General features: G+C 41.1%; 1 protein-coding gene across 1 annotated transcript; it reads right to left on the minus strand.

Annotated features, from left to right (window-relative positions):
* Positions 1–8,125: 8,125 nt before the first annotated feature.
* LOC120616694 (olfactory receptor 56) lies at positions 8,126–9,073 on the minus strand. The gene has a single exon (XM_039880345.1). The coding sequence runs from the start codon at positions 9,071–9,073 to the stop codon at positions 8,126–8,128; it is 948 nt and encodes a 315-aa protein (XP_039736279.1).
* Positions 9,074–16,794: the final 7,721 nt, after the last annotated feature.

The raw sequence follows: 16,794 nt of genomic DNA on the forward strand, positions 1-16,794 counted from the left end.
TGTTCCTGCAGAGGGATGTGCCAGAGGGCAGTGGGATCTGGAAGCAGGAGGGTTGTGTTTAGTGCCATGGTAATGAGGATATTATGACTTTACCAAATGCGTTGCCCTCTTTAAATGATCATTGGTTTAGAATAAAAAGGCCTGGCATCTTTTACATAAATAATCTGTAACAAAGATGCAAACTGTTCTTGTTGTTGTTGTTTTAACTTCTAGGACTGTATGCACGTTGTTGAAAAGCAAACTTGAAGCATTGACTGCTAAAGTGGACACTGCTCTGCATCTGCCAGGAGCTGGTCTCCGGCCCTCACAGTTGCTTTTCTAACAAGTTCTGGGTCAGCCTCACCTGAGGACCGGCCTTTTCAGAAAAAAGTACTAAAGCAGCAAAGACATTTACCGACTGTGTGAACTGGGTACCTAGATGACCTTTCAGAAACTCCATTTTCTCATCTTGAATTGGGATAACAATACTATCTTATGTGGTGATGGTAAAATTGAAGGTTGTAACAAGCAATGCCTAGTAGTTTAGAAGTGATAACAGCTGACACTGCTTGAGCATTTCTCACGTGCCAGGCACCACGATGAGCACTCTGTCACATCCTCACATTTACTCCTCATAACTGCCCTGAAAAATGGATCATTATCCCCATTTCACAAGTTGGGAAACAGACAGAGGGAAGTTTATTAATTTTGTTCTTTTCAGATGTGAAAGCTTTAAGTATTTCCTAAGAAACTTAGTAAATGAGAAACTAAATGCCCAACGCAAAGGAAAAACTAAGAAAGTTATGGCATAATCACATGACAAAATACCATGTAGTCAAAGAGATATTTATAACATTTTAAAAGCTATTGAGCAAAAATTTACATCTACTGAGTATTTTTAAAAATTTTAAAGACTGGGAGTAAAACACTAAGGTATTAAGAATGTGCTTTCTTCTAGATGGTGGAATTAAAAATTATGTCTTCTCTTTTTTTTTGTATTTTACACATTTTTTTATAAGGAATGTGGAAATATAATTTTTAAAGCAAAGTTATACAACATATAATATCATTACTCAAAACTAGCAGCTTTCTCATATAATACCACTAACCAATTAGTGAAAGTAGTAGAAAAAAATTAATATATCTTATTCACGATTGTTGTAAAGTTCCTAGGAAAGAACTCTAATGCTAACAATAACAGAGCATTTGCATGACCTAAAAGACACCCTGAGGAAAGCTATGCATGTTCTTGGATATAGGCTCAACAGCCTAAGGGTGTAAATTCTCCTTAAAATAAATCTATAAAATTCATGTGATCCCAAAGAAAACCCCAAAGGACACTTGTAGCTTGATGATGGCACTGTAGAGTTAGGATTCTCTCAGAAGTCATCCAAAAGCAGTAAGGACATCCAGAGCAGAAGCACAGTCTATGGTGGACGAAGCTGGGATGGCTGAAAGCTGTATCCACAAACAAAATTGGAAGGGACAGCAAAAGCAGTAGAAACTGAGCAGGGGGAAGGAGAAAGTGGGAAAAAGACACCTGTGAACATAGAGCACAAAGTAACCTCTGCAAAGAGCAGAGCAAAACCCAAATCACTAGTTTGCATTAGTGGAAGCAAGGAACAGGTACAAGGATACCCCTGGGACCTGGTTTATTACAAGGAGCAGAGGAGAAGGAATTGAACAAAGAAATGCACAGATAAACCTTATTTGCAAAAGGAATTCTGCCTTGGTGGCATGGAGAGAAGAGAAGATGTGTGTTAAGGACAGCCCTCCAGTTCTCCATCTCAGTAGCCTGAAGATAATGTAACCTTATATTCAATACCCGGTGTTTGGAGACCTTGATATATGAACTTCACTTTGGGGTTAAAATGGCCATTTGAGCACCCAATCAGTGCTCCTTGCAAAATCTCACTAGAGTGAGGGGTGCCCATAGGTACCACAAGTGCAGCTGAGAAGACAACAGCAGCATTCTTTGGAACTGGAAGCAGATGGGTGGGTGTAGCCGACTTGCAGACCTGAGCAGGCTGAGCTGCTGATTAATTAAGTGGCTAGGAAAGAGAGACTAAAACCAGGGCTGGCTTGACAGTCAGCTGAAGAAGCACAGATCCCTCCTGACACCACAGAGATGGGCCTTGCTCTTCCTACATCCCAGCAGCGAGCAGGAGACTGATTCCCCAAGAAGGTAAAGCCGAGACTGCCAGGCCCAGGGGAGTTCCGGGGAGGTGAGGATGCTGTCAGCAGAGCAGATATGTGAGTAAGCAGGGTGCCTGGCCTTGCCTTCTAGTCAGCTCCATGGAGCTCCCTGCCCCAATCCAGGAATCTGATGGGCCCAGGAACTATCTTAAGATACGAATGTTGGAAGTTTTTTTAAAAAAAATAACACAAAACCCCCATCATCTCATCCAGAGTGAAGCCATTATTAATATGTCACACCCACATGCTTGGAGTACCCAGCCTGTTTTATATTACCCCCTCATATTTTACCAGGAGCAGACAACCAAAAGTCAGCAGACATCTGAAAAGTTTTCATCCTCAAAGGGGAAGAAAAACAACAAAGCGAAATGGATGAAAAAAAATACTCTTTAGGGAAAAAAAAGGTTTCAAGATTCTTATAATCAGCATCGGATGAGATAAGTAAAGATATTATAAATATAAAACAAGAATAAGATCCTATCAGAAAAGGAGCATTCATAGGACAATATTTTTAAAATATACAACTTTTGACTAAGCAGTTCTACTTATAGAAATATATTTACCGATATATTTGCACATCTGTGAAATGACACATAGAGAAGATGATTTAGTGTAGATTGATTTTAGTAGAAAAAAATTGCAAATAACCTACATGGGATGGTGGGAAGCAGCAAGCAAAAACTTATTTCCAAAGGTTAGAAATATAAGCACAGGTGGTGGGTGGTTGGGCAGGCGAGGACTTTGCCATTGTGTTTCAAAATCCAACAGCCAGATATCATTCATTAGGGACAGACAACTCTCCCAGTACCCTGAGGGGGGCAGTTTAGGGGTGCAGTCCTTGAGTCTTCTCTAGTTTTATCCATAGAACGAAGAGTTAGGGGAGAAAACCACAATTTTTTAGAAACCAAATTTCACTGCACAAGAGTTCTCCACCTCAAGAGAAATTGTAAGCAGGAGAAAGGTAGGGAGAGTTGTGGGGTAAACAAACATTTTAAGCATTTGATCACAGAAGGAGGAAATGTAAGACACAGAGAGGAAGAACCTTACCTGAAACCATGTAATCACTAATGCCAAGAAGGGCTGGAGAGTCAGGAGGGCAGATCTGGATCTGGAGCCGTATTTCCTGGTGAAGAGACTCTACCGCCCCGGGGGGATGGGGGGTAGAGGGTGGGGGGTGAGGAGGCTGCTCTGATCACTCAGGGGGCTCTGCAATGGGGTCTTTCTCAGCCAGGGGGAACTGGGTCACCTCCATCCCCTGAAGGAAATGGGCCTGAAAATGGAGCAGGAGAGACCTAAGAAAGGTAGAGAAGAGAAATTTCCAGGAGAAAGAAAAACTCGTGTGGTCAGAATTCCTCTAGACTCTCCTCCTGTCCTGTGAAAATAGAGTTGATGGAGGTGTGTGGGGCACTCTCCAGCCCCACACAGGAAATGCCTGATGTCTTTTGTGGTGGGGCTGTGGAAAGGTTGTGAATAAATGCTTTGGTTAAAATGAAGGAAAATGGATTCTGAAAGAAGGAAGGTAGAAAAACCTGAAAGAGAGATCCATGCTAAAACTCTGGCAGAATCTTTAGGGGTTAAGAAAAAGCTTTCTAGAAACCATCATCATAGAACACACATATAAAAGGAAACAAGGGGGCCTGGGTTGGGCCTGTAGGGGAAGGGTTACACAAAGCCTCTCACCTGTGGAGGAGACCCCCATGCTGGGCCAGGTCCAGGGCTAGAATGAGGGGTTTTATACTCTGCCACTCCTCAGTGCCACCTATTGTTCTCAGCTCTGCTACTCCTTTTTCATAACTCCTTGGAGACCCTTCCTCTGCCACACCTTTATCCCCTGTCTCTGCCAATTAAACCTCCCAGGGATGAAAGCCTCCTGAAAACTTCTCTTTGTCTCTTAGCCACCCCAGTGGATACTCTCCCAGGGGGAGGTAGAGAGGAAAACTGGGGGAGTTTCAATGGGTCAACCTAGGAAGAATTGGCTCTCCTTACATTTTAAAGGGGAATGATAATGTTGGGTTTTGTTTGTGTTGTCCACATTGCAGAGACCACTATATCAAGTGTGTAGGCAAAGCCAACAGGTCATCTTTCAGAGTCTTCCAGACTGTCACCCTTCTACATCTTTCTGCTTCCTCTTTTTACCTGCTTAAATGAGAAGGCTCCCATCCAAGACACACTGACCTCAGAGCTCAATTCCACTGGAATTCAATTCAGTCCCCAAGTGTTCAAGGATTCAAAATACAACTCTGCTATAACCAAGAGTTCATCTTCCCCTGGCACTGACCCATCCTGCCCACTTTCTTGTCAGCTTCCACCCAACTGAGTTCTCTCACACCAAGATTTTTCCAAAAATAAAGGTAGCATAGCACATACTCTTGACCTTGAAGCTAAACAGAGTTGGGTGGAAATCTTATTTAGACTTGACCTTGTGTAAGTGACCAATCTGAACCCTAGTTACTTCATTTGTAAAATTGGACTATTGATGTTTACTACAAAATATTTGTGAAAATTAAATTAAATAGACAACCTAAAGTCGTCTGCTTATTATAGGTTCTCAGAATTATAGTTACTAGTGCCACTGCCCTTTATTATCTCTAAAGCCTGAAAGCTGAGACAAAAATACAGACTTTGCAAAAATAGTTTATAAAACTCACTAAACAAATTACTAAATCCTATAGCGTACAACAAAAACAAATGCTGAAAAGGGAGAAGAATTGGATTTTTTGAGATAGCGCATTATAATGTTCGAAATGTCCTGTTTTCAACAAAAAATTAAAGGGCACGAAAAGAGGAGAGTTTAATACATTCACAGAAGAAATAAACAGAAACCGTTCTTGAGAAAGCACAGAAATTAGCCTTATCAGACAAAGACTTTAAATCAGCTAATTTAAATATTCTCAAACAGCTAAGGGTGCCATGGACAAAGAGCTAAAGGAAACTAGGAGAACAATGTACAAATAAATACAGAGTATCATCAAATATGTAGATATTACAAAAAAAACTCCCAGAAATTCTGGAGTTGAAAAGTATAATAACTGAAATTAAAAGCTCACTAAAGTGTTATAATAGTAGATTTAAGAAGGTAGAATTAAAACAAACAAACAAACAAACAAACAAACAAACAGTGAATATGATCACTGGTCCATTCAGATTATCAGGTCTAAAGAGAAAAAAGAAAAAAGAATGAAGAATAAATGGAGCCTATGAGATCAGTGAGACACCATCAAGCATAGCAACACAGACTTTCGGAAATTCAAGAATGAGAGGAGAGAACGGTGCAGTAGGAAAATTTAAAGAAACAGTTGTTGAGAACTGTTCATAACCATACAGAGAAATAGAATCAAATTGTTAGAAGACAAAGACAAAGACAAAGAAAGACTCTTGAAACCATGAGAGAGAAACAACTCATCATGTACATGGGCTCAGTGAGGTTAACAGCAGACTTCTTATCAGAAATCATGGAGACCAGAAGGGAATGGGCTGATCCCTGAAAGAAAAAAAGCTGTCAACTAAGTATTCTATATTTGGCAAAACTATCCTTCAAAGTGAAGAAGAAATTAAGACATTCTTAGCCAAACAAAAGCTAAGGAGGACTTCCAGTGAAGTAAGTGGAATAGGTAAATACTGTGCTCGCCTCCTTTCAAGACCACACCAAAATTACAACTAAACTAGAGAATAACCATCATTGAGAACTACTTGAAGAAGACCTGAACAGAAGTCCTACAAGTAAGGATATACAGAGGAAGCTGCGTGGAGACTGTAGGAGGGGTGAAGTCACAGAACAAGCAGGTCCTACACTCATGAATGGCGGTTAAGAAATGGGAGGGATATCTCGGCTGTAGAGATCTTCTTTTGAGAAATGAGGAGTCCTAGCCACAGACTGGGCTCCCTGGCCCAGGTTTCCAGTGCCAGGAGGGAAGTCCCCATAACTTCTGGCTGTGACAGTCACTGGGGAACGTGTCCAGGTGAGACAGAGGGCTGCTGGTTCCCATATATTCCTCTTAAAGGACCCAAGCATAGACTCACTCACTAACAAATAAAGTCGTAGTTGACGGCAAAGTAATAGGGAACGGGAAGTGGAAGAAGAAAGTTATAAATATCAAGTATGGTGTCCCTGGTGAATTGGTGTGTGTGTGTGTGTGTGTGTGTGTGTGCAGTATTGTGTGTGTGTGTGTCATGCATTGTACCTGTATGTGAGCTAATTTGTTCTTCTCTACCTTCCTTCCTTTTATGACTACACACTGAGAGCTGGTGGTGGCTAATACTGAAAGCTGACATATAACTAACATTGCCCACAAATGGATACTATGGCCGATGAAGAATACCATGCGTATGAAGCATAGTCAAGCAGTGTTATATTGTCATTGCTCTTTACAAAAGTTCAAATATGGATAAAATAATCTGGACGCTGAGCAGCCAAAGGGGTGGACTGTGTCAGTTGTTAAGCTATTGCCCAGCTCCAAACCTATACTCTACACTCCAGTTTGTGATGCCAGGGTGCTTTGTCATCAAGGTTCACATTACAACCTGCCAAAAGGGGCACTAGAAGGAGACTAAGCCAGGAAGAGGGGAGAAAAAACAAACTCCATGGTTTTCTGTTTTTCCTGTCAAAATCATCCCGGCACTGTTTCTTTGCCTTGGCAGTTGGCTCCACTTTGCAGATTTTATCCTCACACTTCCATACCAGTCTCATTCTGTCCTTCAGAGCAACGAGCACCAGCTGACCGACACCTACTCCTCAACAGTCTGGGGACAGAGTGTCCTCTGAACTCCTGGAGTTCCAGAACCAGACACACAGCACCCACTCGTCAGAAGTCTGGAACCCAGCTCTGTGAACCCCTCCTCTTCCTCTGGGCTCTGGAGGAACCACCAGAAGTCAGGGCCAGGCAAGCTTCTCAGAGGTCGGGGAGCCCCTCCACAGGGTTCCCTCTGAGATGTGAATACCAGCTGGTCAGTGCCTTCTCCTCATGTTTGGGGGCCAGGATTCCAGGGCTTAAACACCGTAACCTCTCCCTTTACATTCCCAGGGTAGGAATACTGGCTTCTTTCTGCTGTTTTTTGTTTTTTGTTTTTTTCTCTGCAATCCTTAGTGTCCTTGTGCCATTTCAGTTTTTCAAATATATAGTTGCCACTATATTTACATTACATTTCCTCTGTTAAAACATCTGAGGCAGTTTTATTCCCTACTGGATCCTGACTGATATATGTTTTTAAATAATGGCTCAAATTCCATCTTTATTTCTGTTCTAATCTTCATCCTCCAAAAAGATCAGGTTTTACTGTGTAGAATTTGAAGTACTGGATGAATCACGGCGGCTACGGCAAATTTGGCATGTGAATGTAATGTTTTTAAAAATGCTTTCATATATTTTATCTCATTGATGCTCTCTTCTTGCATTCATTTAATAAGGTTTTTACTGAGCAACTGCTATTCATAAGGCACAGGGCCAGGTATTGGTGATATGCGAATAAATAAGACATTACCCTTGCAGAGATAACCTCTAAACAGTAGAAATATATTTTTTATTTTTTAGAAGGAGCTTTATAAAGCCTCCAATGGAATATGGAAGAAGACTAGGTCCTACCCCAAAAGAATGATACAGACAATTTCCGCCATCCAGAAAGTTTTTATTTCAGATATCTATGTTTCTTATTCTGAATCATCAATTAAATAATATAGAGATATGTAAAGGGAATAAGACAGTGCCCAGCACTTAGTTAGCCCTCAATAAAAGACAGTTACAACCAAAGACAATTAAGAATAGAGTGAATTTACTTCAAGGACTTTATAAATGATGAGTCACATGGAGGGATCCCTACAAAATCCCTGTGAGGTAGGACAGGCATCATTGTTCCCATTTATTGATAAGGAAACAGACACTGACAAATGATGAGTGACTTACCAGCATTATGCAACCGAGAGGTGGCAGCACCAGGCACAGGATGTCCTGGTCCTTCAGTGCTGGCTGCCAATCCTGCAACGGTCCAGCCCCTTCCTCAGGGCCCCCATCACCTCCCGGTTCCTCAAGCTATAAATGAGGGGATTGAGCATAGGGGTGAGAACTGTGTAGAAGATGGAGACCACCTTGTCATGGCTTGGGGCCCGGTAGCGCCTAGGTCTCAGGTAGATGAACATGGCTGCCCCATAGAAGAGGGAGATGGCTGTCAGGTGGGAGGAACAGGTGGCCAGAGCCTTTCTACTGGCCTGAGCAGAGCGCATATGGAGTACAGCCCTCAGAATGCGAGAATAGGAGGCCACGATGATGGAGAAAGGAAGGAGCAGCATGAAGACACAGCAAGCAAAAAGCAGAGTGTCAAAAAGAGATGTGTCTTCACAGGCCAGTTTCAATAAAGCTGGCACCTCACAGAAGAAGTGGTCCACATTCCTTGAACCACAGTAATGTAAACTCATGGCTGCCACCATCTGAATCAAACCATCTAGTATCCCAAAGGCCCAGGAACTTCCAGCAATCTGGAGACAGACTCTCTGATTCATGAGGCTGGGATAGTGAAGTGGGCGACTGATGGCCACATAGCGGTCATAAGCCATGAGTCCCAGCAAGAGCCCTTCAGATCCTACAAGAGAGACAAAAAGGCCAATTTGTATGCCACAGCCCACAAAGGAGATGAACTTTGTGCCAGACAGGAAGTTGACCGCCATCTTTGGCACAATGTCACAGACCAACATGAGGTCCATGAGAGAGAGCTGACTGAGGAAGAAGTACATGGGTGTATGAAGTCGAGGATCTGTGAAGATGAGGAAGATGAGGAGGCCATTCCCACAAAGAGCTACTGTGAAGACCCCCATAACCGCAGAGAAGAGGACAAGGTCAGTCAGACTGTGGGAAAAGATGCCCAAGAGGATGAAGCCATCTGTGGATGATTGGTTCAGCCACATGTCCATGGCTCTGTTGTTCACGATCAACCTGAGAACATGGACAGAGAAATTCTGCATTTAGTGATACCTTTTTACTTATCTCTGAATTTGTCTTTAGTTAGCTACATATTTTGTAATTCATTAGAGTTCTGCAACATATGGTTCGGGACATACTAAGGTTGCTATTTCATATTCTCATGACACAGATGATAGCATCTTTGTTAGTTCATAGAACTGGGCCATATATTTATACTCGAATGTTTCCATAACAGGAAAAATAGGAACTGAAATACTGTGTGTGTAACAGAACTATTGAACAATCTTCCTTCAGTTAGCAAAATATCGACTTTCCCAGATGACACTGACTCTTTTTATCTGGGATTACGCTGACTCACTAAACTATCTCTAACACATTTGGACCATTTCATGCACAAGAGATAATTTATATGTGTTATAGTTAGGTAATGGAGACAAGGGGTATTCTTTATTTTGCTCCAGCCAAATAAATTGCAGTTATTTTTATTTGCTCTATGTTATTTGTTCCTTAGATCCAAACCATCAGGAAAGCCACTTGTTCTACATTCAGAATATTTCAGAAACAAGTTAACTTTTATGATCTCCAGTGTAACTGCCCTGGTCCAAACTACCATTATTTCTCAGGTGGATTATGTTAGCCTGCTACCCAGTCTCCTGGCTCCTTTTCTCAAAATTTTTGAGGCTATTTTCATAACAGTTCAAGTAATTCTGCTAAAATATAAGTCATGTGATGTAACTCTCTTACTGAAAGTATGTCAGTGACTATCCAAATTACTCCCAATAAAGCCCAAATCCTTGTTGTGACACACAAAGTGTGCACACGCACACACACTCACACGCACACATGCTGGGAACTCTGACCTCATTTGCTATTATGCCCCCTTCACTCACTATGCTACAATAAATTTTCTCAGACAACCTGGATTCACTTCCACCTTTGGGTCTTTGCATTATCTTCTTCTTTGGAATGCTTTTTCCTCAGATTTCTCTCACCTGCTTCAGGTCTTTTCTCTAATGCCAAGCTCTCTAGAGATGTCTTCTGTGAAACACATGTTAACACTATAAACGTCTTCCCGTTCTCAAGCCCAAGCCCTTTTTTCCTTCACAGCAATTATACCGTTTTACACACAAATGCTAATGTATGTATATTTTTACTTTTATTGTTTGTTTCATCCCACTGGAACATAAGCAGCATTTATTGTTCACTATGACATAGGCAGCCCCTAAAATGTTGCCTGGCTCCTATCATAACATCAATATATATGTGTTGACTGAGAAAATAATACATAATGAAGTGACATATAGCTGCAACTCCTGTTTTCTCAGTAGTAAATACTGTTGAATGAGTAATTGTAATGTGCAAACAACTCAAGAAACTATTCTACCATCTCACATACTCATTTTTTGCTCCTCTCTGACTTAATTCTTATATTCTATGTGTTTAATTAACAGCTTTACTTTACTTCCTAGAAACGACACCATAAAAGAAGCTATCTTGTATCCACAATCTACTTTTGGGATGGGGTGACTCTATGTCCATTTTGGCCCTCTCCTTTCTGCCTTCGCCTCTCTCCATTCATCCTTTGTCCTCCTGCTTTAGAATACTCTTAACCATAGGACCCCATCACTGAGCCCCCAATCCAAACGGAGGGATATAAGAAGGAAAAGATCAATGAGACATTAAGGAAAGAAAAAGAAGTAGGTCAAAGGAAAAGGACTAGCAAACAAGAGAGAAGAGACATAACACTAGAAAGCATATGTCCACCCCCTCCATCAAAAAAAAAAAAAAAACACCTTGATAAAGTCAGAAAATAGGAAGAAGAAGAAATGCTGATGAATAAATAGAAATGAAGAAATGAACCAGAAATCAGTAACAGAAACTGCAAGGAAAAGACAAGAGGGGTGACAGGAAAAAGATATGCATTCACCTTTAGCTGAGTTCCCTGGAAGGAAAAAAAAATAGCTGATACCCTATGGAAGAAGATCCCATCATCAGAATCATTTCATAGTCCTACCTTGTGTGCACATTTACTGGGTCAGAGGGGACAAAGGGAGCCCTCCAGCTCTGACCTCCTTTCTCAGTTTTCCACTTCTCAGCCTCCTTAGCTCGGTGGGGCTCAGACCGACAACGGCCTCCTCTTAACAGAAAGGGTGAGGGAGAAAGGAGACTTAGTCAAGGGAATGGTGGTGGGCAGATGGGGTGAGAGCCAGGCCTTTGCATCTGAGCCTACCCACTGATGCCCGTCCACCTTCCACATGCTGCTTCTCAGCCCAGGTTGCAGACCTGTCTCCCACTGTCCATAAGGTACTTAACCCAGAAGTGGAGTGAGGAAGGTGAAGCTGTCTTCTCTCAAGGGAGCCCAGAAACTCCAGCCTGGAACAGGAGCTCCCAAGACTACAATTAAAGAGACTCAAAGAAGGAGCTTGGGACAGAACAAGAAACAGGCTCAGTGGGGACAGTGTGAGGAAAGCTGGTCAGGGGAGGGCCACAGGGCAACCAGAGCACAGGAAGAGAGACAAGTTTCTGTGCGTCCTACATCCCACCACAGACACATCTCACACTTCCCCGGTGATCCCCAGCTGGCGCCCCCTCACTCCACAGTCCACATCTGTTCTTCACTTGCCCCTTAAGGTCAGCTTACATCCACCGAGGACCTGCAACATGCAGAGCACTGGGTGGGAGACTCCACAAAGCCTGCCACGTGTGGCAGGGCTGGAGCCACTCTGGAGGGGTGCTGACTGCCAACCAGGGTGGCTAGGTTGGGTAAGGCAGGTCCTTAGAGGAATGCTGAATGGGACAAATGGAGTTAACTAGGTTAATGGACAGCGTTGGAAAGGGTGTCCACCAGTGCCAGGCCAGCCAGGTGGAGGAGAGTAAGAAATAGGAAAGAAAATGGCACCCACCAGCACTTTTGTCTCCAGAGAAATTTCCAACAGATCCCTGCTCCCAGCACTCAACCTAACATTAGTCGATGCATCTCCTTCATGTATGACTCAGATGCTTTTCGGACTGCTACACCTGTGCTGGGACTCAGAGGGAGTGAGTTTGTGTGTGAGCCCTTTAAGAGGGAAGTCTCAGTTTCCTACAGCCTTTTGGCTCTCCCAAATGTAAGCCCCACTGTTTTTCAAAGCCAGTGGTTATGGGAGTTCTCCTTCCTGGTGCAGGTCTCATGCGCTGGGGGGCCCAAGGTGAGGCTCAGACCCCACACTCTTCACGGGGTCCTCTGTGGTTGTGATACCCCTTCTGCTTGTGAGTCATTGTGCTGGTGCTGTGGGTCCCGACGAGACCACATCTCCATTCCTCCTACCCATCATGATGTGGCCTTTTCTGTTTATCCTCAGTTGTAGAAAATCTGTTCTGCCAGTCTTCAGGTCATTCTCAGCAATAGTTGTTCTATATGTAGTTGCAGTTTTAGTGTTTCCATGGGAGGAGGTGAGCTCAGAGTCTTTGTTCTCTGCCATCTTGACTCCTGACATATTTTTCATAGTCTTTTCTGTATTTTCCATCCTTTTTCTATATGAGCTTCAGACTGAATTTTTTCTACTGACACTGCCCCTATCTTCAGATGTGTCTAATCTGTAGGTAAATCTGTGTATTGGGTTTACAATTTTAGTTTACATATTTCTCCATTCTAAATTTTCCATTTGACATTTTTTACTGATTCCAATTCTCCAGTGTGTCATTTTTTATTTAAACATATAAGTAACAGATAAATCAAAGTCTATTTCTGATAACTTTAATGCCTGTTTCTTTCTGTAGTCTGTTTTCATGGCTTATTTTTATTTCTTGACTATTTGGACCTAGCTCCTGGCATTCCCAGTAATTTGAAAACCTGTAAAAATAAATTAAAGGTTGTTACTGTCCTCAAAAGAGAATTCGCTTTTGCTTTCGGTGGATACAGAAGTTAACAGACCACCTTAATATCATCTAGGATTGAATCGCTTGGAGGCTGCTTGCCCTTCAGTTTTCATGAGCGTTTGTCTATGTTCAGCTCACTATTGGTTCTACGCTGTGTCCCTTCCGGCATTTCAGCTGAAAGTCTAGGGTTTTTTGTTTGTTAGTTAGTTTGTTTTGGGTTGTCGGGGTTTTGTTTATCTGTTTGTTTTTGTTTTCAGAGGAGAGGAGCTTCCTCACTGCTGAGCCCTAATACCGATTTTTGAGTCTCCAGTACATCAGACTACCAAAATTCCCAACCTTTTAACCTCTGTTTTACGTTCAGTTTCTCACCATCTGGGCCTTGTGCTACTTATTAATCAACAGACAACTGAAGGGGGAAAACACACATAAAGTTGAGCTCACCTTAGCATATTTCTCTTTTCTCCTAAATTCTGGCCCCTCAGTCCTGGCTGTCTGCATATCTTTCTGATGCTTTCTCTACAAAACATGTACCAGGCTCTCAGTGGAGATCTCTTGCCCGGCTCGACTTCATGAAATCAGGCCCATGAGTGTCAGTAGTCAGTGATCCTCTGTCCAGGACTTGTTATGCCACTCCCACTTCTATGGGTGTACTCAAGAAGAGGAAATTTGAATTCCATCTCATTTGGGTTGCAGAGAAAGGAAATGCCACTCTAGTCAAATACAGTTGGCTTTATTAGTGCTTGCTGCAGCATGTAGAACAAAGATGTACTTAGTAAGATGGTATAAGAGGAGCTTGTTATAGGATTGTTTTGAACTTTTTGTACAAGGTAACTTCTATCTTGTTACTGTGGGGTTTTCTGTTACCTTAGATCACACTGCATCCTAACCAATACATCAATCCTTGATCAGAAAAGGAACCTCCAACTCTGTTGGACAACAGATGTGTTCCTGGTGGTCTTTGAATGATAAACATTGTATCAGTTTGCCCTGATTGCTATGAAAAAATACCAGACTGCATGGCTTAAACAACAAGTTTAAGTTCTGGAGGCTGTAAAGTCCAAGATCAAGCTTTGGTTTCTGCTATGGACTCTCTTTCTGCCTTGCCGATAACTACTTTCTCTCCAAATGGTTTTACCTTTGAGCTTGTGCAGAGAGAGAAGAGATAGAGTGAGCTTTCCTTATAGGACACTAATGCTACTGAATCAGGTCCTACACTTATGAGCTTTTTATTTTTATATTTTTTCAATTTTTACTTATTTATTTTCTTAAAATTAAGTTTATTGGGGTAACATGGATTAATACAATTACATAATGTTCAGGTGTACATATAATTTGACATCCGTATATTCTATTGTGTGTTTACCACCCAAAGTCCAGTTTCCTTCAGCTACCATATATTTAATCCCCTTTACCAACTTCAACCTCCCTTTAAACCCGTATATTTTACCCACTTTACTCCATCTACCTCCCTCTTTCTCCCCCATCCCCTACCCTCTGGTAACCACTAGTCTATAGTCCATGTCCATGAGTCTCTGTTTGTTTGTCTTGTTCCTTTTAGGTTTATATCCCACATAGAAGTGATATCATGTGATTTTAAACCTTTTCTTTCTGGCTTATTTCGCTTAGTATGATTATCTCAAGGTCCATCTATGTTGTTGCAAATGGCAGTATTTCATTTCTTCTTATGGCTGAATAATATTCCATTGTATATATGTACCACAGCTTCTTTAGCCAATTATCTATTGTAGGACACTTCGGTTGCTTCCGTGTCCTGGCCACTGTGAATAATGCTGCTATGAACATCGGTGTGCAAATATCTTTTCTGATACGAGTTTTCAAGTCTTTGAGGTAAATACCCAGTAGAGGAATTCCTGGATCATATAGTAGATCAATTCTTAGTTTTTCGAGGAATCTCCATACTGTTTTCTATGATGGCTGTACCAATTTGCAGTCCTACCAGCAGTGTATGAAGGTTCCTTTTTCTCTGCATCCTCTCCCACATTTATTATTACTTGTCCTGTTGATTATAGCTATTCTAACGGGTGTGAGATGGTATCTCATTGCGGTTTTGATTTGAATTTCTAATAGCTAGCGATGTTGGGCATCTTTTCATATAGTTGTTGGCCATTTATATGTCCTCTAGGGAGAAGTGTCTATTCAGATCCTCTGCCTATTTTTTGATTGGATCGTTTGTTTTGTTGTTGTTATTGAGTCGTATGAGTTCTTTGTATATTTTGGATATTAGGCCCTTATCAGAGGTGTTGCTTGCAAATATATTTTCCCATTCAGATGGTTGTCTCTTTACCTTGTTGATGGTTTCTTTTGCTGAGCAGAAGCTTTTTAGTTTGATGTAGTCTCATTCATTTATTTATGCTCTTACTTCCCTTGCCTTTGAGGTCAAATTCATAGAATCTTCTTTAAGTCCAAGGTCCTTGAGTTTGCTTCCTATGTTTTCTCCAATGCATTTTATTGTTTCAGGTCTTATATTCAGGTCCTTAATCCATTTTGAGTTAATTTTGGTGTGTGGCGATAGACAAGTCTAGTTTCATTTTTTTACAAGAGTCCTTCCAGTTTTTCCAGCAGCATTTATTGAAGAGGCTTTCCTTTCTTGACTGTATGTTTCTGGCTTTTTTGTCAAAAATTATTTGCCCATATAAATATAGGTTTACTTCTAGGCACTCGATTCTGTTCCACTGGTCTCTTTTGCTGCCAGTACCATGCCGTTCTGATTACTGGTGCTTTGGAGTATAATTTCAAGTGGAGCAGAGTGATGCTTCCAGCCTCATTCTTTTTTCTCAGGATGGCTTTGGCAATTCGGATTTTTTTTGTGCTTCTATACAAATCTGATGATTTTTTGTTCTACTTCTTTAAAAAATGTGGATGGGATTTTGATGGAGATTGCATTAAATCTGTATAATGCTTAATGTATATGGTCATTTTAACTATGTTGATTCTTCGAATCCAAGAACATGGAATATCTTTCCTTTTCTTTGTATCTTCTTCAATTTTTTTAAATAGAGTCTTGTAGTTTTCATTATATAGGTCCTTCATGTTTTGTTAGATTTATTCCTAGGTATTTTATTCTTTTTGTTGTAATTGCGAAAGGAATTATTCTTTCCACTTCTTTTTTTGACACTTTATTACTAGAGTATAGAGACATTATGGATTTTTGAACATTGATTTTGAATCCAGAGATTTTACTGCACTTGCTTACTGTTTCTAGTAGTGTTTTTGTGGGGTCTTTAGGGTTTTCTATATAGAGAATCATGTCATCCACAAATAGTGACAGTTTGACTTCTTCATTTCCTATTCAGAGGCTTTTTATATCTTTCTCTTCTCTGATTGCACTCGTTAGGACTTCCAATGTTATATTGAATAATAGTGGTGATAGTGAAAAGCCTTGCCTTATTCCACATCTTAGAGGGAAGTTTTTTAGTTTTTCACCATTAAGTGTAATGTTGGCTGAGGGCTTGTCATAGATGGCCTTTATATTGTTAAGGTGCTTTCTTTCTATACTGATTTTGTGAAGTGTTTTCATCATAAATGGATGCTGTATCTTGTCAAAAGCTTTTTCTGCATCTATTGATATGATCATATGATTCTTTTTTTAAAATTTGTTTATGTGGTGTATCACATTAATCAATTTGCATATGTTGAACCATCCTTGTGCCCCATGAGATGAAGCCCACTTGATTGTGGCATATAATCTTTTTAATATGTTGCTGTATTCTGTTCGCTAGTATCTTATTTAGGATTTTTGCATCTGTGTTCATGAGAGATATCGGTCTGTAGTTTTCTCTTTTTGTGTTATCTTTACCAGGCTTTGGTATCGGGGTAATATTGGCCTCACAAA

The sequence above is a fragment of the Pteropus medius genome, unplaced genomic scaffold, assembly GCF_902729225.1.
Source record: "Pteropus medius unplaced genomic scaffold, Ma_sr-lr_union100, whole genome shotgun sequence".
Lineage (NCBI taxonomy): Eukaryota > Metazoa > Chordata > Mammalia > Chiroptera > Pteropodidae > Pteropus > Pteropus medius.

Excerpts from the sequence above, each read along its gene's own strand:
- LOC120616694 (XM_039880345.1), bottom strand. The coding sequence starts at position 9,073 with ATGGACATGTGGCTGAACCAATCATCCACAGATGGCTTCATCCTCTTG.